The sequence below is a fragment of the Hevea brasiliensis genome, chromosome 7, assembly GCF_030052815.1.
Source record: "Hevea brasiliensis isolate MT/VB/25A 57/8 chromosome 7, ASM3005281v1, whole genome shotgun sequence".
Lineage (NCBI taxonomy): Eukaryota > Viridiplantae > Streptophyta > Magnoliopsida > Malpighiales > Euphorbiaceae > Hevea > Hevea brasiliensis.
This window is the reverse complement of record NC_079499.1, coordinates 102476496-102499011: the sequence shown is the minus strand read 5'-3', so window position 1 is coordinate 102499011 and position 22516 is coordinate 102476496. Positions and strand designations below refer to the sequence as shown.

Here is a 22516-nt window from a genome sequence, read left to right as displayed (position 1 = left end):
GAGACGAGGAGAAGAAATTCAACTAGTCTCGAAGAACAAAAAAATAGCTTCCCCAGCTAAACCAAGAACGCCCTTAACTGGCAATGATGGGGATCAACTTTCCAAGACAAAGGGGCCTTAGATCATCAAGCACATGTAGTCGGCGGAAAGTACTTGGGAGATAACCTTCAAAATGTCAAAATGATGCATCTTCTCGCAGATCTTTGAGAAAGTAATTACTACTATCATAGGCTGCATAACCAGAAAACAAAATGTATACATTCCAACTCAGGGTGGGAGGGAACCCACGCCAGGTTAGGGAAACGAGAGCCATCCCCTGTCTAAAGGACAATAGAAGGCCAATTTGTGGCAGAGTGTGGATCGAAACCCTAGGCGAACCAAAAAAAAAAAAACTTTTATTCTGTTTACTTTCTTGTTACTCTATTTAGTTTAAATCAAGTTTTTTATTAATAAATTACTATTGCAGAAATAGTTTACTAGCTAAGAAATAAAGGGGACTATTTAGTTATGTTTTTCCAATTATACGGATTAAAGAAAATTGAGAATCTGTTTAATTATAATAAATAATTATTTCTGTTAATTAGTGAATGATGATTAATAATTAATGATAGTTGATTTATTTTAAATTTTTAATAAAATTATATCTTATTATTATTATTAATATATAAAATAACTAATAAAAATATATATTACATAATTTATTTAATTATTAAAATAAATATATAATTATTAATTTATTATATTATATAATTTATTTTATTATTGAAAGGAATATATAATTATTAATTTATTATATTATTTATCTTATTATTAAATAGATATATAAATTAAATAATATAAAAAAATGAGTAACAGTAAAATATATATACTTTTCCTATATAATATAGAGATGTATGCAGAATAAGGGCCTGTTTGGATTAACTGTTGAATATAATCGATAAATTGTGATAGTACATTCTTGTTAGTGATAGTGATGATAATTTTATATTAAGTGTTTGGTAAAATTATATTTAGCTTGGTAAAATTATATTTAGCTGTTGCTGTTAATATGTAAAATGACTAATAAGGGTATATATCATATAATTTATTTTATTGTTTAAATAAATATAAAATTATAAATTTATTACATTATATTATTTATTTTATTATTAAATTAAATATATAATTATTAATCTTTTATATTACATCATTTATTTTATTATTGAAATAAGAAAATAATTATTTTTTAAAATAATTAAATAATTTTAAAAATATAGATAAAATAATAAAATAATTATTATTGTTAATAGAAAAATTTATAATTAATTTTAAGTTTTTGGATATAAATAAATATTTTATATTTTATGTTATTAATAAAAAATATTTTAACAAAGTTGAAATACATTAATTAAAATATTAAAATTATAAATAAAAAAATAAAAATATTAATAATATTAATTTTTAAGTTAAATAAAAAAGGATAATATGGTCAAAATAAAAAATAAAACCAAATTAATTATCATTTGTAGAAAATTTCTAAAAATAGAGTGATTCTGGTGATGGGTATCATATCAGTTGCCCATCAGCTATCAGCTCTATTTTTTTAAACTCGCCAAACACCACAATTTACCTATTTGGGTGCCTATCAGCTATCAGCTACACCCAACAAGTAAACCAAACACCCCCTAAGAGAATAATAAAGTGATATTTTTATTTTGAAATAATAACAATTTTTTAGGTTATAAACAGCAGCTATTTAATATTTTTACTAAACGAATTTACAATAATAATTAAATATAAAACTTTCATCAATTATTTTTTTAGAGCATGTTTGATTTAGCTGTTGAATATAATTAATAATTATTAATCGATAACTAATTTATATTAAATATTTAATAAAATTATATTTAACTTTTATTGTTGATATATGAAATAATTAATAATATTATATATTACATAATTTATTTTATTATTTAAATAAATATAAAATTATAAATTTATTATATTATATTATTATTAAATTAAAAATATAATTATTAAATTAATATATTATATTATTAATATAAAAAAATAATTAATTTTTTAAAAAGAAATTAAATATCTTTAAGAATATGGATAAAATAGTAAAGTAATTATTATTATTAATAAAAAAAATTTATAATTAATTTTAAATTTTTAGATGTAAATAAATATTTTATATTTTATATTATTAATAAAAAATATTTTAATTAAATTAAAATATATTAAAATTATAAATAGAAATGATAAAAATATTAATAATTTTAATTTTTAAATTAAATAAAAAAATAATAATATAATCAAAATAAAAAATAAATTAAATTAATTATCAATTATCAGTTATATCTAACAAGTAAATTAAACATCCTCTTAATACAAACACTACTTAAATTATTACTTAAATATCAAGAAAATAAAAATAAAATAAAATAAAAAATTAACTCATATTTTTTAAAATTAAAAAATTAATTTTATTAAAATAAAAAGTTAAATAATTAATAATTTTATCCAATATAGAAACTGTTTTACGACGACGAATTAAGCAAAAAGTTGAAATTTTTTCTTTTTATTTTTAAACAAAAACCAAAATAATTTAATTTGGTTAGCGACGTGTATGAAACTGATCCGCGCGCCAAACCTGAGTCTTATCCAGTGCTCGAGCTGCATAAACAATCCCAAAACCAATACCTAACTAACGGTCTCTGCGAAACTGAAAATGGTGAGTTTGATTTTGATGGCTTCTTCTCTCTCAAATCCTTCATTTTATTATCACCATCACTCCTTCAGAATTAGAGCATCTTCTGCTGCGCCTCGTGTTGATCTCAACACTCTTCAATCTGCTATCTCTAAGGTTTCTGTTTCTGTTTCTGTTTCTTCCCTTCTCTTCTCTTGTATGTAAATTTCTTTACGTGCTTACCAAAATTCAACAAAGGCAGACCATCTATTCATTCAGTTGTAGTATTCTTCATACATTGCAAGACTATTTTCTTCTAAATGGGTTTTGGTTAGAGATGAAAAAGGTGCGAGTGTGAAGGGATTTGAGTTGATTGATTGCAATTAAGGGCATAAAACTGGTTTAAGATGTGGATTAATGGCGCAATCACCGAAGCTAATTAAGTTCGTATTAAATTTCTATTTGGTGTGCTTCTTGTCAATACCGATTACCTGTGAGCATTTGGTAATTAAGGAGTGTACATTTAGAAGAACATGCCCACAAAATTCTGATGAAAAAAATTATGGATTATCATAGATTTCAAGAAGCTAACTTTTATAGGATTGTGTTACCAACTGTTGTATGAGAGTGAATGTTGCACAGAGTGCGGTAGAAATGCGGATGTTAAGAGGAATGTCCAGTGAGAATAGAATGGATAAGATTAGGAGTGATTATAAAAGAACTAAGAAATTTTAGAATAAGAATTCTAATGTTTATTGCCCCAGAAATCAAAGATATATATAAAAAATTATAACTAACAAATAGGTTTCTAATCAAGCTAAACTATCAAAATTGTATAAGAATCATACAACAAAAGGTAAGAACAGATATGCACACAAAAATTTCTAAATAAATACCCTATATAAATGCAAAATAAGTGGCAGCTAACAGCTGCCTTTCCAATAACCTGTTCGAATGCCCAACTTGCGAAGAAGAAAGTCAAACTGATCCTTTCCCAATGCCTTTGTGAAGATATCCGCAGGTTGCATTGAACTACGTACATAATCTGTTCGAATGTTACCATTCAATATCTCATCACGGATAAAATGACAGTCCACTTCAATATACTTGGTACATTCATGATAGACAGGATTAGCAGCTATATGCAGAGCTGCTTGACTATCACAATACAAATTCATATGTTCATTATGTGCCACACCAAGAGAATTCAATAATCCTTTCAACCATTTAAGTTCACAAGTTGTAGTACTCATAGACCGATATTTAGTTTCAGCGGATGAGCGAGATACTGTTTGTTGCTTTTTAGTCTTTCACGAGATAGGGGATTCACCCAAAAGAACAAAATAACTGGTCAAAGACCGTCTCGTCAAAGGACAGCTAGCTCAATCAGAATCACAGTAAGCAGACAATTTGAGATCACAATTGGCATGCAGTACCTGGATTTCCTTTCAAATAATGCACAACTCTAACAGCTGGCTCCCAATGAGCTTTCTTCGGTTGTTGCATAAACTGAGCAAGAATATGCACACAATAAGACAACTCAGGCCGAGTTATTGTTAGATAAATAAGCCGTCCCACTAGATGCCTATACTGAGCAGGGTCATCCACATCATCACTCTCAGTAAGGGCCAGCTTGTAATTTTGTTCAAGAAGAGTTTTAGCCGGCTTGCAACCCAGTAATCCAACTTCTGAAATTACATCCAATGCATACTTACGTTGACACAAGAAAATACCATTCGAGTTTCTGGCTACTTCAATTTCTAAGAAAAATTTCAGCTTCCCCAAGTCTTTCATATGAAAGCAACGACTCAAATAGTTCTTGAATTTTTGTACAGCGGAAACATCATTGCTGGAGATAATAAGGTCATCCACATAAATAAGCACATTCAATTGAACAGTCCCAGCTCAAAAATTGAACAAAGAGTAATCTAAATATGATTGCTGAAATCCATAAGCTTTCAGAGATGCAGCCAATTTTGCAAACCAACATCTAGGTGCTTACCGCAAACCATATAGAGATTTCCGGAGTTTACAAACCTTCCCTGGTGATTGAGAAGCAAATTCAGATGGCATCTTCATGTAAACCTCTTCCTCCAAATCACCGTGTAAGAAAGCATTTTGGACATCCATCTGATGGAGTTCCCAATTCTTTGCAGTCACAACGGTAAGAAAGGTGCACACAGTAACCATTTTTGCTGTAGGAGCAAAAGTCTCCTAATAATCTATGCCTTCAATTTGATTATTTCCCAATATCACTAATCGCGCCTTGTATCGTTCAACACTTCCATCAGAATTGTATTTAATTTTGTATATCCACTTGCTTCCTATTGCTTTCTTCCCAAATGACAGATTTTCAACTGTCCATGTACCATTATCCTTCAAAGCCTGTATTTCTTTTCTCATAGCCGCTCTCCACCGTTCATCCTTAACTGCTTCTGCATAAGAGCTTGGTTCATGTCCTACAATAATGGTTGCCAAAAAACATCGGTGTTGTGTAGAAAATTTATCATAACCCACATAATGTGCTATAGAGTAAGGCGTACCTGAGGAATCAGATTGGGAAGGTGAGCATACCGAGGGGCTTGTTTTGATGGCGTTTGTCACATAATCCTTCAAACGAACACTAGGTTGCTTGGCCCTTTGTCCCCTACCTAGTTGCTCTTCAACAACTTCACCTCTATCCACTCCCTCACTGTTTTCATGGATCAATTCTTCCATTTCAAGATTCACCTCACTTTCTCTACCCACACTTTCATCGTGCTCCATTCCCAAGTTATTCTCTAAACCATCAACTTCATCACCCAACTCCTCAACTCCATTTTTAATGAGTTCATCACCCATTGTTTTCTCATTTGCATATGGAAATTCTGTTTCAGCGAATACCAAGTCTCTTGATACAAAGTATTATTTAGTTTCCAAATCATACAATCTCCATCCCTTCTTTTCAAATGGATGCCCAACAAAAACACAGCTACGACTTTTACTACCAAATTTATCTTTATCCTGATTCAGATTATGCGCATAGCACAAACAACCAAAAACCCGAACGTGTTTGTAAGAAGGTACTTTCTCAAAGAGTATCTCATATGGGGTTTTACCATTTAATAACATAGATGGAGTCCTATTAATCAAATACCCGGCTGCAAGCACACATTCTCCTCAAAATTCTATGGGTAAATTTGCTTGGAAACGCAAGGCTTTTGCCACATTAAGAATATGGCGATGTTTTCTTTCCATTCGGCCATTTTTTTGAGTTGTTCCTACACAGGAAGTCTGATGCAACATCCCTTGTTCATCAAAATATTCTTTCAAGCACATAAATTCACTTCCGTTATCACTTCTGACAATTTTCACATTTTTTTCAAATTGGCGTTTAACCATCACAACAAATTTCTTAAGAACACAAGCTACTTCTTGTTTTCCATTCAGCAAATATATCCAAATAGCACAAGAGTAATCATCAACAATTGTTAAGAAGTAAATTGCTCCACAAGAAGTTGGGACTCTATAAGGTCCCCACAAATCACAATGTATCAATTCAAAACAACCATCAGCTTTATTGTCACTAGAAAAGAAAATCTCTCTTGTTTGCTTTGCTCTAAAACAAACTTCATAAGTTTTATTAGTTTTTCTAACTATGCTACCAGTTTTTGGAATTAACTCTACCACCTTATAAGAAGGATGACCCATTCTCTTATGCCAAAGCTCAAAAGACCCCACATCAGTTACCTTGCAAGCATGTACCGATGTCACTCCCTTGAGAAAGTACAGCCCCTCGCGTTGCTCACCCACTCCAATCAGGTTCCTCGAATTTAGGTCCTGTATAACACAAATTTTGTTAGTGAGTTGAATAACCAAATTTGAATCATCAAGTAGTTGTGATGCATAGATCATATTGTAATTCAAATTTGGCACATAAAGGACTCGTTGCAATTTCAAGTCTCCTCCAAGCAACACATTTCCTTGTTTCATCGCCAAGGTCTTTTCTCCATTAGGTAACCCGACTGAGCATGGCACAATGTCACGCAATTCACTAAAAAATGCCAACGTTCCTGTCATATGATGGGAAGCTCCTGTGTCAATAATCCAAGGAAATACCCTCTGCGTACCTGTTAGCCTCTCATTGCCACCATTCTGACAAGAATTCAACATGCCCAGCAAAGCAGCCCACTGCTCTTCATTTAATCCACTAAGACCCTTTCGATCTGAATCTGTCACAATTTCACGCCCACCATCAACTCCAGTTGCTTGTGTGGCGTTGGCATGAGCAACTCCTCCCTTGCTACATCCTGCTCTATTGTCACGCTTTTGACCACCTCCTTGTCCAGCAGAAGTTCCACGTGGTCTATTACCCCACCATTCTGGATAACCTATCAGCTGGAAACAACTTTCAGCATCATGTCCCTCTCGGTTGCAATTAGAACAAATTGAGGATTTGTCTTTATCCCCCCCTGAATTTCGACTTCCTGCTCGAATTGCAAAACTCATAGGATTGTCTCTTTCTTCCTTGGTTCGTGTCATAGTTCGCACCTGCTCTTGCTGAACAACCATAGCATACACACGATTCAAATTGGGCAAGGGTTCAGTGCTCAAAATATTAGAGCGCACTGTTCCGTATCCTTCTTCATCCAAACCCATCAAAAACTGATGAACTCTCTCTTCTTCACGCTTTCTTTCCAATTTAATGGTAAGATTGCATCTGCAGCCTGCACAGATACACACTGGTATCTGATCATAGTTGTTTATTTCATCCCATAACGTTTTGAGTCTTCCGAAATAGAACACGATCGGTTGACCTTCTTGCCTACAATTCGCCAGATCTGATCTCAGTTGCTGCATTCGTGGACCATTTCCAATCGAGAACCTCTGTTTAATATCCTCCCACAGATCCTTTACATTCTCCATGTGAGAGATGGTCGAGCGAAGCGTCGGTTCAATGGTGTTAAACACCCAAGAAACCAGCATAGAGTTAACCGTCCACCAATCTTTGAGTTCCAGTGAGTCATCTATTGGTTGCTTAACAGATCCATCAATAAAACCATATTTCTTTTTGGCCCGCAATGCAGTCCGCATAGCTCGCGCCCATTCTTCATAATTCTCGCCCTTCAACTGAACTTGGGTAATCAAGTTACCTAGGTTGTCATTCGAATTCAGTGTGTAAGAATTAGAAGTTTTCTTCCCTGATCCAGAACTCTCATTTTTCTTTTCATCAGCCATGGCTCTGATACCATGTAAAAGAACTAAGAAATTTTGGAATAAGAATTTTGATATTTATTGCCCCAGAAATCAAAGATATATATAAAAAAATTATAGCTAACAAATAGGTTTCTAATCAAGCTAAACTACCAAAATTGTATTAGAATCATACAACAAAAGGTAAGAACAGATATGCACACAAAAATTCCTAAACAAATGCCTTAAATAAATGCAAAATAAGTGACAGCTAACAGTTACCTTTCCAATAGTGATCACATCTGTCAAAGAATGCATATAGTACATGTTAGAGAAAAAATGAGAGAAAGCCGTTTAAGATGGCCAGTCCTTACAACACAAAGAATCAAATAATCTGCTACAAAAGTGTGATAAGTTACAAGGGGAAAGAGTGAGAAAAGGAAGGGGAGGCCTAAGATCAAGCGGAGGAAAATAATATCATAGGATTTACTCGTTTTGGATATTAAGGCAAATCTAGTGTCTAATAGAGCTGAATAACTAACCCCAAATATGACCGATCAATAGAAATACTCCAATACTCCACCTTTGTCATATATTTTATACATCACACTAGATAGATATCATATTCGTGGAATACGATTCACTTTCAAGATGTCTGGGTGATTGTTGTATTTTAGATTTCAAGTCCTATTAATGAAAATGTTTGTGGCGCAGAAAGACAGTAATGCTGTTAAAGAGGCACTTGATCAGCTAAAGGAGGATGGGTGGGCTCAGCAGTGGAGTTCTCAGCCCTATGTCTCTCGTCGTACGGTCAGTACGTCTCCATTACAAGCATCAAGTTGTGGGATAGTGCATCAGTTACAAATCCTTACACACATGTACATGAATTATGAATGATTTTCTTTTTAACGAGTTGTTTTTTATTTACTTTGTTTGATTATCTATACCTTTTGTGCCAGACATCTGTCCGGGAACTAACAACTCTTGGAATAAAAAATGCAGAGAACCTGGCAATTCCGAGCGTTAGAAATGATGTAAGTATTGGCTGGGATAATCCCATTTTGAATCAATTTGTTTTCCTTATTTCTTCTGTTTTCCTTTCCTTTAGTGGATTGAATTGAGGCTTCTCCCTGCTAATGAAATTCTGAAATTTTTAATCTTTCAGAATGGCTTGAATACTTATTTGAAATGCCATTTCTATGGTTAATATCTTTGAGTAATACAGGCGGCTTTTCTTTTCACAGTCGTGGGAACGACAGGATTTTTGGGTGTCCTTGCTGGCCAGCTTCCTGGAGTAATAAGCATTGAACATTTATTCTTCTTTCTTTTTTTTTTTTTCTTTTTTCTTTTTTTTTTTCTGTGTTTGTATTATAGGCAGAGAAGAAATTTGATTAATCCTGAGTTCCTGACAATTCTAGTTCAATCTTCATTGTAGGATTGGGGCTTCTTTGTTCCATATTTGATTGGGAGCATTTCTCTGATAGTCTTGGCAGTGGGGAGCATTTCTCCTGGGTAAGAGCTTGTTATACAGAACTCATGAGTCTTCTCCTTTTTATTAAATTGGAGATCAGAAATACAAAACTCCTCATGTATGCTTCTTTTTATCTGCTATATATTGCAGGCTTCTTCAAGCTGCTATTAGTAGCTTTTCGTCATTTTTTCCTGATTATCAAGACCGGATAGCTAGACACGAAGCAGCTCATTTTTTGAGTACTACATTTGTTACATTTACTATATAATGATTGGTAGATTCCTCATTCCTTCATCAATTCATGCTATAAATCGCCTTTGAATTTCAGTTGCCTATTTGCTTGGAATTCCTATACTGGATTACTCGCTAGATATTGGGAAAGAGCATGTCAATCTCATTGATAAAAACCTGGAAAAGCTGATATACAGTGGACAGCTTGATACCAAGGATCTAGATAGGTGCTACTATGCTAAGCTACAATGCTTCTGAACAATTCATATTTGCTTAAATTGCTCAAAATTTATGTGGCACACGGGAGATTAAGCTGCATGATATATTTTTTCTCAGGTTGGCTGTTGTAGCAATGGCTGGACTTGCTGCAGAGGGTCTGCAGTATGACAAAGTGGTTGGTCAATCAGCTGATCTTTTCACTCTCCAGGTGACTAAAATTATGAGAATTTCTTAGAACACTCATTTTACCATGTCATCTTAAACTAAGTCAATGAAATCATTTTATGGCAATACAATCGCGCATAAACATCTGATTTAATTTTTAATTATCATTCAATTTTGAATAATTATAGATAAATATGTTATTTAATTTTTGTGATCCTTAACTTATGGATGATGTGGAGTGATTTGATTGGTTTAGTGTACGGATGACGTAGTAGACTGAATCCATCTATGAATCTCTCTAAAATTATACCTTAGCAGAAGTCCATGGTTTTTAGAGAGATCAATGTTGAATGTAGAACAGCAAGTTAATGCAGATTTTACCTTTTGTGCAGAGATTTATAAATAGGAGCAAACCACAACTTAGCAAAGACCAGCAACTAAATCTTACTAGATGGGCTGTAAGTAACCTGTATAATAAAAATGGTTAGTGCACATCAAGAAAACATTAGAATGCTAATGTTGAGAGCAATTAATGCAGGTTCTGTTTGCTGGATCTCTCATAAAAAATAACAAGGTCCTTCATGAAGCTCTAATGAAAGCAATGTCAAACAAGATGACTGTATTAGAATGCATCGAAGCGATTGAGAAAGCTGCATAATTCTACAACCAAACAAGTTCCTTTTTCCCCCTTTTATACTTGCCAATCATTCTCTTAATTTATAAATATAGAAATTAGGTGATTTTGTTGCAATCTCAGTCCAACTCGGCCGCAAAACCATTCATTCTGTGAAGGACAAGAAATCAGAGGACATGTTTGTGTACGTATCTCATCCATATTTCATTGGCACTCTACAAAAGTTTGTGAAAAAGGCTTTTATTGAATGCAAATAAGCACTCTGCAAGCCATGATGTATTGTTGTATGCAAGATAGGAAAAAGAAATGGAAGCAATGGGAAGGAGTGAGATGCTAAATGAAAATGAAAATGTTTATTAGACTAGTAAAAACTCTGAAATCAAGTCAGCTGGTTTATTGATTCGACAAGCAACCGTGCAAGGATTTATTCGTGCATGTTCAAAATAATTCTACAAGAAGATGACTTATCAATAATTAAGTGTAGCCTTATTTCAGAAAAAAAAAAAAAAAAGAAAAAAGAGAGAGAGAGTAGCCTCTGAGGTGGCCTAAGCGCTAAACTATAAGGTTCATTGAAACTTGCGGAAGCAAAATCCAAGTGTAGCCTCTAAGAATGCATTTGCTGTCTTCATCTACACCCGCCCATACATTGAAAGCAAATCCCTTAGTCTTGCTGCTTCTTTCTCCATTTGATTGAAACTTATGGAACTAGGTATCCTCCAACTCCAGTTTCCAGACTGCATCCAAATCATTAAAATAGGTACATCAAAGAGCCAAATGCCCAAATTATGTGGAAAACTTTCATGAGTTTTAGTTAAAATTCAACAGTTGAAAAACAAGTCATTATATCATCTCAAGTAATCTCAATCCCATGGGAATTGGTGTAATAAAGGATGCTTCGTAATCTGGAGGTGGACGGACTAACCAGGGACCAGGCTGAGATTTGCCAAGTCAATAATATGACCAGAATAGGAAGAAGAAGGGTCAAATATACAGATTAGAGGCCTAGAAAGACGGTGACATATTGAATAAGGTGAATCAGGTTAGCCCCAATGTATGGTGAGCGGTTCATAAAAAATTTAATTTAGGTGCATGTAGCTAAAGCACAATAGAATTTACAATATCTAATCTAGCAGTGGCCAATGCATGGCTGGAATCTGGAAGCATTGTGTAAGTCCTAGAAAGCACAATAGAATTTACAATATCTAATCTAGCAGTGGCCAATGCATGGGTGGAATCTGGAAGCATTGTGTAGGTCCTAGAAATTTTCAAGTGGACTAGACACTAGTGGACAATGGAGCCCCTGGACTAGACACTAGTGGACAATGGAGCCGCTGTGCACCTGTCTATCTATCTATCAAGATATTCTTTACCTGAGTAGCAGGAATGTTCATCCTGGCAGAACTCCCAAGTCCAAGAATATCTTGCAGGGGTATTACAGCAGTTTGGGCCACTGATGCAAATACAGCTTGGATGAGTGCCCATGATATGTCATCTTCTTCAGTAATTGAAAGATACTTCAGTACCTGAATTAGCAATATCACTATGATAAATAGACAACCATAATAGTGAACCACAAACCCTTTTGTTATATGTCTAAATGAGAGACTTCACATGGCAATAAGTGAGCCATAATACCAAAAAACACTCACATTTGACTTCTCCTCTTGCTCTACAACATCCCACCAACCTCGGATCTGTTACAATTACATAAGCAAACAACTGTTAACTGACCATAGTTTTTAACATTTGAAAGAGACTTTTCAAGTCAAATGAAGGAATTGGATATACTGCTATTTTCATTTTTCAACAGTTAAGCATCACTTCCTAGATATCATTTACTGTCTAAAAATTAACAAGTCAACAAAAATTGGAAAAGGCATCTACATGATTGTATAAAGATGGCCCAAAGTCAGTAGCAGAGACAAAGTCACATCAACAGAGAATTCCAAGGGCATTGGCAATTTTTACCGTTTCATTATCATGAGTTCCAGTGTATACAACTTGATTGGCTTCATGGTTATGAGGTAAATGAGGGTTATCTGCATCACTTCCAAAACCTAAACCAAGAAAATTCAGAACATAACTACTAGACCACAGAACAAGAATATCATGGTCTCACATACATTTATGATGACTAATTGCATTAAAATCAGAAGCAACTGATTACCAAACTGAAGGACAGCCATTCCCGGAGCACCAATAGATTTCCTAAGCTGCACTACATCCTCAGTAATAACTCCCTGTAATGTCACGGTACAAAAGATTGTTGCATATCAATAAGAACTCGAGAAGAAAGTAAAATGGATATGTAAATGAAATGTTTCGTTCCACAAATTTATCCCATACTCTTCATCAAATTATATTCTTGTATATAATTCAAGTATAACCAATTAAGTTCAACCATTCAATCATTCATATACCATGCATTCGTTATTTTTCTTTGTGTTTAACTTGCATGGTTCAAACAAGGAAACTATGTACATCAACAACCCAAAATTTGATGAATGAGTAATGAAAATCAGGTCAATTATTTAACTTCAAATGATCAAATCTTTGCAAATATGATCTATGTTTTAAGTGGTGCATTCATGATAATGATATAGATAAAAAAAAAATACATAAATAAATACTTCCATTGCTCTGTTATGTGAAGTGCTATTTCTTCAATATCAAACATGGATATTGAAAGAAAAATTTATTAGAGACAGGTGGCAATCTATGCAAGTTAAATAAAATATCTCCATGACAAGTAAAAGTTGAACTAAACATGTGTCCACAATTTAGCATTTTAGTAAGTTTAGCAACTAGCAAGAGATATAATTCCACCTTAACTATCCCATAAGACAAGTGAAACAGAAATTTCTTTGTATCCTATCTGGTAAAACATACCAAATCTTCTGCTATGATGCTGATCTTTCCTACAGCTCTGGAGATGGCATCAAAGACGGATTTCCCAGGTCCAGCCTACTGTCATCAAAATAATATCTAGATTGGATAACAGGAAAATTTACAAAAATTACACTTTAATGAGAATTACAGAAACCAGACCTTCCAGTTTCCAACCATTGCAATTTTTGCATCTGCACAGTAATTGCATTTATTATAAATGACTTCATGTATTCAACAAAAATCAAGTCAATCTAATTCAATTGAAGATTTAACTCACCAGAAGGAACAGCCCAAAATCCAGCAAAACCTCTAAAATGGTCAATCCTAAATTCATCATACAGATCTTGAGCTCGTTGTATGCGGCGTATCCACCATGAATATCCATCTTTCTCCATGGCTTTCCAATTATAGAGAGGGCTTCACGTCAAATAAAATTTATTGGTTAATTGCCCCATATAATCAGCTAAAATTTTGATAAACAGTGTATGTTCAAGAAAGAGCATTGTGACATGAAGAAACATAGAGTAACTTAAATATCAGACACCCATTTGCCTGACAGTTGAAATAATAGGAAATTCTATCCAGGTGCATAACAACACTATAAATCCAATTTCAGACATAGTGATTGTTGGATAACAAGTTAACAAACATATATGATTCACGGGTCAGAAGACCTTTCAGAGGTACAACTATCACTCTGAGCATTTGGTGCAAATCTACCAACACTAGAAAGAACTAAAAATGGAAACTATTAACAGCATTCAAAGTATATCATAGGAGTCTAATAAAAAGATGAAAGCATATGGAATAGTGTACTACGCAAACATTTTGTCAACATAGAAACAAACACAATTGCACTAGCAAAGTCATATCTGGCATGATTCTACAGATTATAAGTAACTAAATAAGATTAACATTTGCAGTTGATGAGTGATGCATTATTTCATCATAAAATCAGGTGTGTTTCCTTGTTAATATTTTTTTTAGCACAAACCTGCCCCACAATTGACCTGTATCACTGAAGGCATCAGGAGGAACACCACTGACTAGAAGAGGAAAGCCATTCCTGTTCTGGCAGATAAATATAATATTAGTAAACTCATCATTGCAGTTGCCTGCAAGATTACTTAGCAAGATTAGAAAGGTAAGGAAATACATGTAATATAAGCAACAATTTCTGAAATCGGCAAAGTACTTGCTTACCAACAAAAAATGTTTCTTATTTGCCCAAACATCAGCACTGTGATAACCTACATAAATGGGCATGTCCCCCATTATACTAATTCCCTTCTCCCATGCATAGTTGCGCACTTTCTGCCATTGCCTCTGGAACAAGAACTGTTGGGCGATGAAAATCTCTATCTGCACAGCACAAGTGGGTAACTGTAAGGACACAGGTATGAATGTTGTGAACAAGGAGTTGCAATATGGAAGAGAGAAAAGTTGTCATTCAGATCTCACAAAATCCTTTTTGCTTTGATAAATTTCCTCCAAGGCTGCAAGATGGCGGTTTTTTAAAGGTTCAGGCCAATCGTACCAATTCAATGTATTTAAAGTATCATCAATAGCAGCAAAATAAGCTGCATCTTCAAGCCAACCTATAAGAGCACAAATAGCAGTAAAAATTACAGAAGTAAGCATTAAAGAGGCAGTATAAAGCAGTCACATAAAACAAAGAGAGTAGATCATTAAATTGAATATGTTCTTGCCTATTCTATTATAACATGATTCAAGTAATTAGAACCAAGGCAGTGCAAACCAATTACAAAGCTGACCTATTTACTTTGTAAGGAATCTATAAATTCAAAAACATAATGCTTTTCTCAAATTGTAAAAAAGGATAGAACGAAAGAGAGAGGGATCTAGAATTATAAAGTTTGTACACTTGTGCAATTTCTTAATTTTTGAACCATCAAATCCCAAACTGAAGTAAAGTACATTAAAAATAATACCAAAAATAAAAACATATATGATTAATTAGTAATTAGAATTCTATGAGCAAGAATGAAAGATAATTGTAGACTATATGAATATTACCTGATATTCTAGGGTCTTTGCGGAAATCTTCAAGCTGACTTTTAAGCTGACCACCACTCTGAATAAGCCTCTCTGCAGCCTAAGAAAGGACTGATATAAGATATTTATGGCTTAAGAATGTAAGAAATAGATAGCAAAATTGAGACCAACTATTAAAATATCTAAACAAAACCAATTTGGTTAAATGTTCAATACTATTTTTCCCTTTTGCTGAAAATTTTTTCCCATATATAATTTTGGAGATATCCAAAAAGAAAGATTGACAATCAGACAACACCCTTTTTCCACTCCCCCAAAAACGAAGAAACAGAGGGTATGTTCACTTGTGGAAAATTTGAGTGGTTTTCTGAAAAAATTTTCGAGGAAAATTGGAAAACAGAGTTTCATGTTTAGATTTGCTAGTTTTCCAAAATTTAAGTTGTTTTTCACTATTTTTATTTATAACAAAAGTTATGGTTTCCGATTGTTTTCCAAATATAAAACAATGACTTTTGATAACCAAAATTATATTATAATTTTTTATAACTAAAATTGAATAATTATTTAGAAAAATATTTATTTATAATGATAAAAATTAATCATATTATTATAAAATAAATGAATAACAAATGTTAAAAAAAATTAAATAATATAAGTTTTAAAATATATTTTATAATAATTTATTTTTTTATTTTGAAAGATATAAATACTTTTTTTTTAATTAGAAAATAATCCCATGTTTTTCCCTTTTTTTCATAAAAAATGAAAACTAGAGTTTTCTTAAAAAAATGAAATATGAAAAATAAAAAATTATTTTTAACAAGTAAACAGGCTCAAAAACCTCCAAAAAAGGAGTAACATAGTGAAAATAGCAGCTTCAGAAGACTAGACAGATAATCCTACAATTAAACATTCAAACAAAGGTATATATACCATATCATAGCATTCTTTTTAAAGTTATCCTTTAGCTTATCAGCACATACGCAACTGTCCTTTAACTTAGCAGCAGACCTCTCTGAATATACAGGACAATGTACCAGAAAACCTCCAACAACTTAATTTACCTTAGCTACCAAGGGATCCTTTAGCTTACTAACAGCAGAAAAGTTCACACGATCAGAGATTCTGCATGAAAATCACAACATTAACTAATTAGGAAAATACAGAAAACAACATGTCATTGAGCGAGCTCAAGTAAATGATACTTATAAGACATATGAATCAAAATTCCTCACACTGGATCTGGAAGCTCATCCTTTGTCAACAATCCATCCTTTACAAGCTCTTCCAGAGAAATTAAGAGCGTATTACCACAATTTGCATCCTGAAAACAACTTACCATTAATGATAAGCACCATCTATGAAACAAACATTCGAAGAACTATGTAACCAACTAGTTTTCAGAATTATCCACTTAGTGTTGCATTCCAGACTAATGTTTTAAGTCGATTTTTTTACACTTTTACAAGCTGACAATAACCCATCAATAGTGCTTCGAGGGATTGCAGATTTCGATATTATACTTTAAAATGCTCAAAACACAGTAATTTCACTTGTTGAAAAGAAATGTCACCTGCCCTGAGTATGGTGATCCTTCTTCATTAGCCTTTCTTCCTGGAGGCACAAGAGGAAGAACCTACATAATAAAATTAATAATAAGAACTTTAAAAAATAATAAATGCTAAATCTTTTTTAAAAATTTCTAATTTTGCTATGAATGGACCTGCCAAACAGAGCAACCAGCGTCATGAAGCCAATCAATGAAACGAAAAGCCTCGTCTCCGAGATCTCCAATGCCGTATGGCCCTTGGAACGACGTCGGATGGAGCAAAATGCCGGCTCTCCTCCTATGGATAGGATCAGGTTTGGGAAACCATTCGTCGTAATCGGCGGGCAAGTCCTCGCCGACGCCGACGCCGACGATAGATGATGAAGACACGGCTTCGGTTTTGAAAATGAGATTTGAGGTGTGGAGCTTGGGTTGGGAGTTGAAGAGAGGAAAGGAAATTGAAGAAGGGAGAGAAGAGGAGGGATTGAGCTTTACGAGATAGAAAAGAGAAGAAGAAGGAGAAAGGAGGGAGCGAGAGCTAAGGACCGCCATGGATTGGCATGTAGATAAATGGAAGAGAAAGAGAGAGAGGGAGCAGGAGTTGCAGTGGATGGATGAGGGAGGCGAGTTAGCTTAAAAACAGAGGGAGAGAGTATTACTGTTTTTGCTAAGAAACGACGAAAAAAGAGGAAGCATCAGATCCAAGAGAGCGCTATTTTGAAATTATATATTGAAATTAAGTAATACATTTAAAAATTATAAAAAAAATTAAAATACTATACTAATAATTAATAGTTAAATATTAATAGATAGTGGTTAATAATTTATATAATTATTAAAATATAAGTGTTGAATAAAAATAATTATTAAATTAATAATTAAATATAAAAATTATGATATAATTTTATTAATTTTAATTAAAATGCATGCTCATAATTTAAAAGTTAAGAATGATATTTTTTATGAATCATCTCAGTAATTTTAAATAATAATATAAATATTATATCACTAAATAATATAAATAAGGGAGGTATAATTAAAATATTAAATATTATCTTAAAATTATTATCGAATAGGACCTAAAAATTAGTTATCATAAATTATATTTTGTAGAGTTTTTGATAGAAAAAAGTCTAAATTTATCTAATCCTTTAAAACTTGATAAGAATGACCAAAAATTCAAATTTTATAAAAATTGTAACTATTTTTACATCACTTAACCTTTTTGATCCATTTGAAAAATTAACTACAACTTTTACGAAATTTAAATTTATGATATTTTTATCAAGTTTTAAAGGATTAAATAAATTTATCGAACATATAAGGTTCAGCTTTTTTTACCAATAGTCCTATCTTATAGGTAAAAATGAAACATTATTTTTTTTTTGAAGATAATAAAATTTATTGATAATAAATGGGATTTGAAGCCCGGTATAAATGAGGCTCACATTCAAAAACAAATGACATTAAAGCAGGGCTTAAAGGCCATAACTAAAGAGGCACATAATCTTACAATAAAGGGCATCAAACAAACTCAGTTTCCGTCACAAAACATATTTTTCATAAGAGAAACCTTAGATATGCTTGATGGAGGGATACGAAAACAAAGACCCAATACAAAGAGATTGCAGCGGTGATGAAGAAAGCACCCAAGACCAAGCCTCTCTTTCATCAGACTTTTATCATCAAGGAGGAAGAAATATCAACTAAAGCACTAGAGCCGTGCATGGCCAAACAGGGAAAGTTCATGACCATGGAACGAGCAGCATCACTCGAGGGAGAAAAAAAATAGAAAGAAAGAGAGAGAGAGAGAGAGAGAGTCCTCGAGGCTTTTCAATCTCTTTTAGCTGGAGGAGGAGGCGACTATCCAAAGATGATTTAATAAACACTAATACCCTAAAAATCTCTCTTCTTCAAACCCATCTGATGAAGCTCCATTCCTCAAAGTTCTAAAGGCACTCAAACCACCTGCATGCAAGCATCAAACAAACAGGCAAATTAGAATGACTCCCTTTTCTTTGCGCATAAAATTTATTGCTCAAAAAAATATTATTTCTTCATACTAACCTACTCAAAGCATAGGGAGAAACAAAATCCATACCTCCAGGTAAGAAACTTGCCAATCCCTACACTAAAAGGAGGCAGGAAAAGGCCTCGTTAAAGTAAAGAAGCGAACTAATTTCACAAACAGGGAAATGAGAATAGTGAAAACTCCCTCCAAAAGGACTTGGGGAAAATTTTCTTATCAATGCATATAATATGAAAATTACATTTGATTATAAAAGAATAAGTAAATATTTATATTAGAATTTATATGCTCATTAGTTTTTTAGAAATTATATATTTATTATTTTTATATAAATTTTACTATAAGTTAATTTGATAAATTTTCTTTTATATAAAATTAAATTTATATTAAATTCACTTAAAAATAATTCGTAAACTCAATTTTAATTTTAATTTTCAATTTAATTATTTTTAATTTAAATAATAATGAAAATTAAAATAATAAAATAAATTTCAATTTACCTGTGTACATATATGTCATTCGCGCTGGGGTATCTAAATTATTAAGATTATAATTGCAAGAAGCAATTATCTTGGCAAAGACAAAAAGTTTCAACAAGGTTATTATTGAACAGGTGGTAATCAAAGCGCTTAATTATGAGAGTCTCATCCGACCGTTGATGATTAACACATGGAATAATAATTAATTATAATATGATAATTAAATAAAAAATAATAATTTTAATTTTTTAAAAAATTATTTTTAATACATAAAAAAAATATTTTATGAGATTCATTACTATTAATTTATTATTGTATAATTAATTTATTATTTTATATAAATTATTTTATATGAAATAGCATATAATTACTCCCGTTAGAAATACAAGACATTCTTAACAATATCAAGTTGCTCTCAAATTGTATTGAATCTTCCTTCTCCTTTATTAGAAGATTTTGTAACAAAGCTGGCCATAGTCTAGCTCCATAGCTCTTAAGGATGAATCATTTATTTGTAATCCTTGCCAGCAAATCCTATTTGTAACCCATCTTATGCCCACTTAGGCCTTCTGTACACTTATACTCATGCCTCATGTCTCTTCCCACCTTTGGTACTATCTGGCTGGGGCCATTTTGTACTCATATGCAGCATGTAGTATGAGGACCGTAACTTACTGGATCAAAATATATGCATTTTTGGTACACAAGATCCTCATATGAGGCGAGTGCAGAGCATACATACAATTGAGTTATAAGAAATAGCATACATTCTTGGAGTTTTAGAGGAGAAGAGAGAAATTTAGAAAGCCATTGAGAGAAACACACAGGATTTTATTTCTCTAAGATGGTTCTTAAGTTACAACTAGAAGAGGCTCTCTTATATAGAGGAGAGACCTTAAGAGCACGATAAACAAGAATAATTATACAGACAAGCTTTCAAAAAGAAAGTTGATTACCAACTTTAAATAAAGTAACACTGTAACACCCTCACCGTAGGTAGTCTGTATTTTCTACTGTTCCGACGATTAACGTCTATGCGGACAGTTAGAATGTCTGAAACTATACTTAAATGATAGTGAGGAGATATAAATGATGAAATAATGATAAGAAAAATACAAGAAAAATTAAGAGAAAATAAAAGAGATGAAATGTAACTAGGTTAAACGAACCGGAACCGTAGCGATTGGTGACCATATCGAGAAGTTACGGCGAAGACAATTGCCGACCCCAGGACCACAAGGAACCCTAAAAAATAATTTTCGAGACTTAATTAAAGGTCTATAGAGATATAAATGATATTGAAAATATCAAAGAAAAATTTAGTTAATCGGTACAGACGAAAATGAAAATTAAAGAAAAAGACTGATCAAAGATTAAATCGGTGTTACCGAAAAATTCGAAATACAACCCGAAGAGGGGCATTTTGATCATTTGACACCTAGAGTTAACTTTTGACCTAACTGTCCATTAAAAATAAATGATATTAAATTTTGAAAATCCCATAAAAATATACAATTATATATGTAATGCAACTAATGAAAAATGAGGGGTATAAATTCGAATAATTAAATTTTGATTATTAAACTAATTAAACTAAGGTTAGTGGACATATAAAAGCACAAGAGGGCAAGTCCACCACTTCATTTTCACTTCTTCTTCTTCATTCTCTTTTCTTGGCTGAATTGAATTCTCTCTCTAAAACCACCATGGCCGGCCACCATGCAAGCTTTAATCTATCCATCTTCAAGCCATAATTCTTGCAACTCTCTTCACAAGAATTGATCCTTACCTCATGGGAAGTATATAGGCAACAAAAGGAAGAAGGAATTTTGAAGATTTACAAGGTTGGAAAATCCTTGGTTTAAGGTTAGTGCTAAACTTTCCCATTTTACCTTATTAATTTTTGTTTTAAGCTTGGGATAAGTTGAATTGCTAAGAAAAATTGAGGAAATTGATGAGTATTAGGGAGCCATGAATTCGGCAGCCATGGAAATGTGAGAAGTTTGATTTATTTTTTTATAGGCAAATGATGGGTAGCGATGTTGATTAAGGTAATTAGGTGTCCTAGCAAATTAATTCATGTGTATGTTGGAGATTAATAATTTAAATTAGGGTTTGAAATGATTATTGGAGACTTGTAAAATTCCTCACTTTGGCAGCCATGAAAAGTTTAGAAGATTGTTTAATTTTTACATGTAATTGATAGGTAATGAAGTTGATTAGGCTAATTACATGTATTAGCAATTTGATATTATGTGTAAGTTTGAAATTGATACTTTGAAGTAGAGTTTTGAAGTAAATTTTGAAGGTTTGTGCAAATGTTAATTTAGGCAGCCCTGATGTACTTAAAAGAGCATTAATTTCATGTATGTCAATGTTAATTAATGGTATTGATATATCAGAAATTTAATGGAATATGTATGGTTGATTTTGATCAATTGAATTAGGGTTTGGAGTTGGTTATTAGAGACTTGTATAATTGTTGGACATTTGACTTAATTGAATTGAGTGAATGTGTAATTGCTAGACATTTGATCAAATTGAGTTGTTGCTGGACATTTGACCAAATTGAAATGTGATTGATGCTAATTAGAAGTGCTATGTATGCAAATTGTAGTTTGGGAGAAGGAGGATTGAAAATTAAAAGTGCAATTTTTGTGCAGGTTGTGTAATTATTGAGGGCAGTGTGTAAATTGAGCCATAACCTAATTTGTGTGACCCAAATTGGTATGAGACTAATTGGAGGTAAAACTAGACCTAAATTGGACCAAATTTCATGTAGAAACCTTGCCAAAATTTTGTCTAGAAAGTAACCAATTTATGGACCTAATCCGGATTGCCAATTGCATACCCGAAATTTTGACAAAATGAATAGTGTTCATTCATTTGGTCATATCTCACTGTAGATAAGTCCAAATGACCTGAAATTTATACCATTGGAAAGCTTAGACATAGGGCTACAACTTTTGTGAAGAACACAAAACCTAGAAA

General features: G+C 32.6%; 2 protein-coding genes across 4 annotated transcripts; one reads left to right on the top strand and one right to left on the bottom strand.

The window, feature by feature from the left end:
- The first annotated feature begins 2603 nt into the window (after positions 1–2603).
- LOC110642785 (uncharacterized) lies at positions 2604–10835 on the top strand. 2 transcript variants are annotated; one of them, XM_021794937.2, is made up of 10 exons: positions 2604–2716; positions 8558–8653; positions 8803–8877; positions 9069–9137; positions 9279–9355; positions 9465–9553; positions 9643–9772; positions 9882–9972; positions 10322–10387; positions 10468–10835. In XM_021794937.2, exons 1-10 carry the CDS (start codon positions 2714–2716, stop codon positions 10585–10587), a joined length of 816 nt encoding a protein of 271 aa, XP_021650629.1. In that variant the 5' UTR covers positions 2604–2713; the 3' UTR covers positions 10588–10835. The 2 variants fall into 2 exon arrangements, with proteins under 2 accessions (XP_021650629.1, XP_021650628.2); XM_021794936.2 differs by having other exon boundaries at positions 2642–2848.
- A 59-nt stretch (positions 10836–10894) lies between these two features.
- LOC110642784 (4-alpha-glucanotransferase, chloroplastic/amyloplastic) lies at positions 10895–17720 on the bottom strand. 2 transcript variants are annotated; one of them, XM_021794933.2, is made up of 16 exons: positions 17192–17720; positions 17042–17104; positions 16704–16792; positions 16533–16593; positions 15490–15568; positions 14914–15050; positions 14656–14835; positions 14447–14523; positions 13730–13869; positions 13612–13643; positions 13453–13527; positions 12731–12803; positions 12532–12620; positions 12213–12257; positions 11934–12086; positions 10895–11297 (listed from the first exon to the last, which is right to left on the bottom strand). In XM_021794933.2, the coding sequence occupies exons 1-16, from the start codon at positions 17567–17569 to the stop codon at positions 11193–11195; spliced, it is 1776 nt and encodes a 591-aa protein (XP_021650625.2). In that variant the 5' UTR covers positions 17570–17720; the 3' UTR covers positions 10895–11192. The 2 variants fall into 2 exon arrangements, with proteins under 2 accessions (XP_021650625.2, XP_021650627.2); XM_021794935.2 differs by having other exon boundaries at positions 14656–14814; positions 17192–17718.
- Between the last annotated feature and the right edge of the window lie 4796 nt (positions 17721–22516).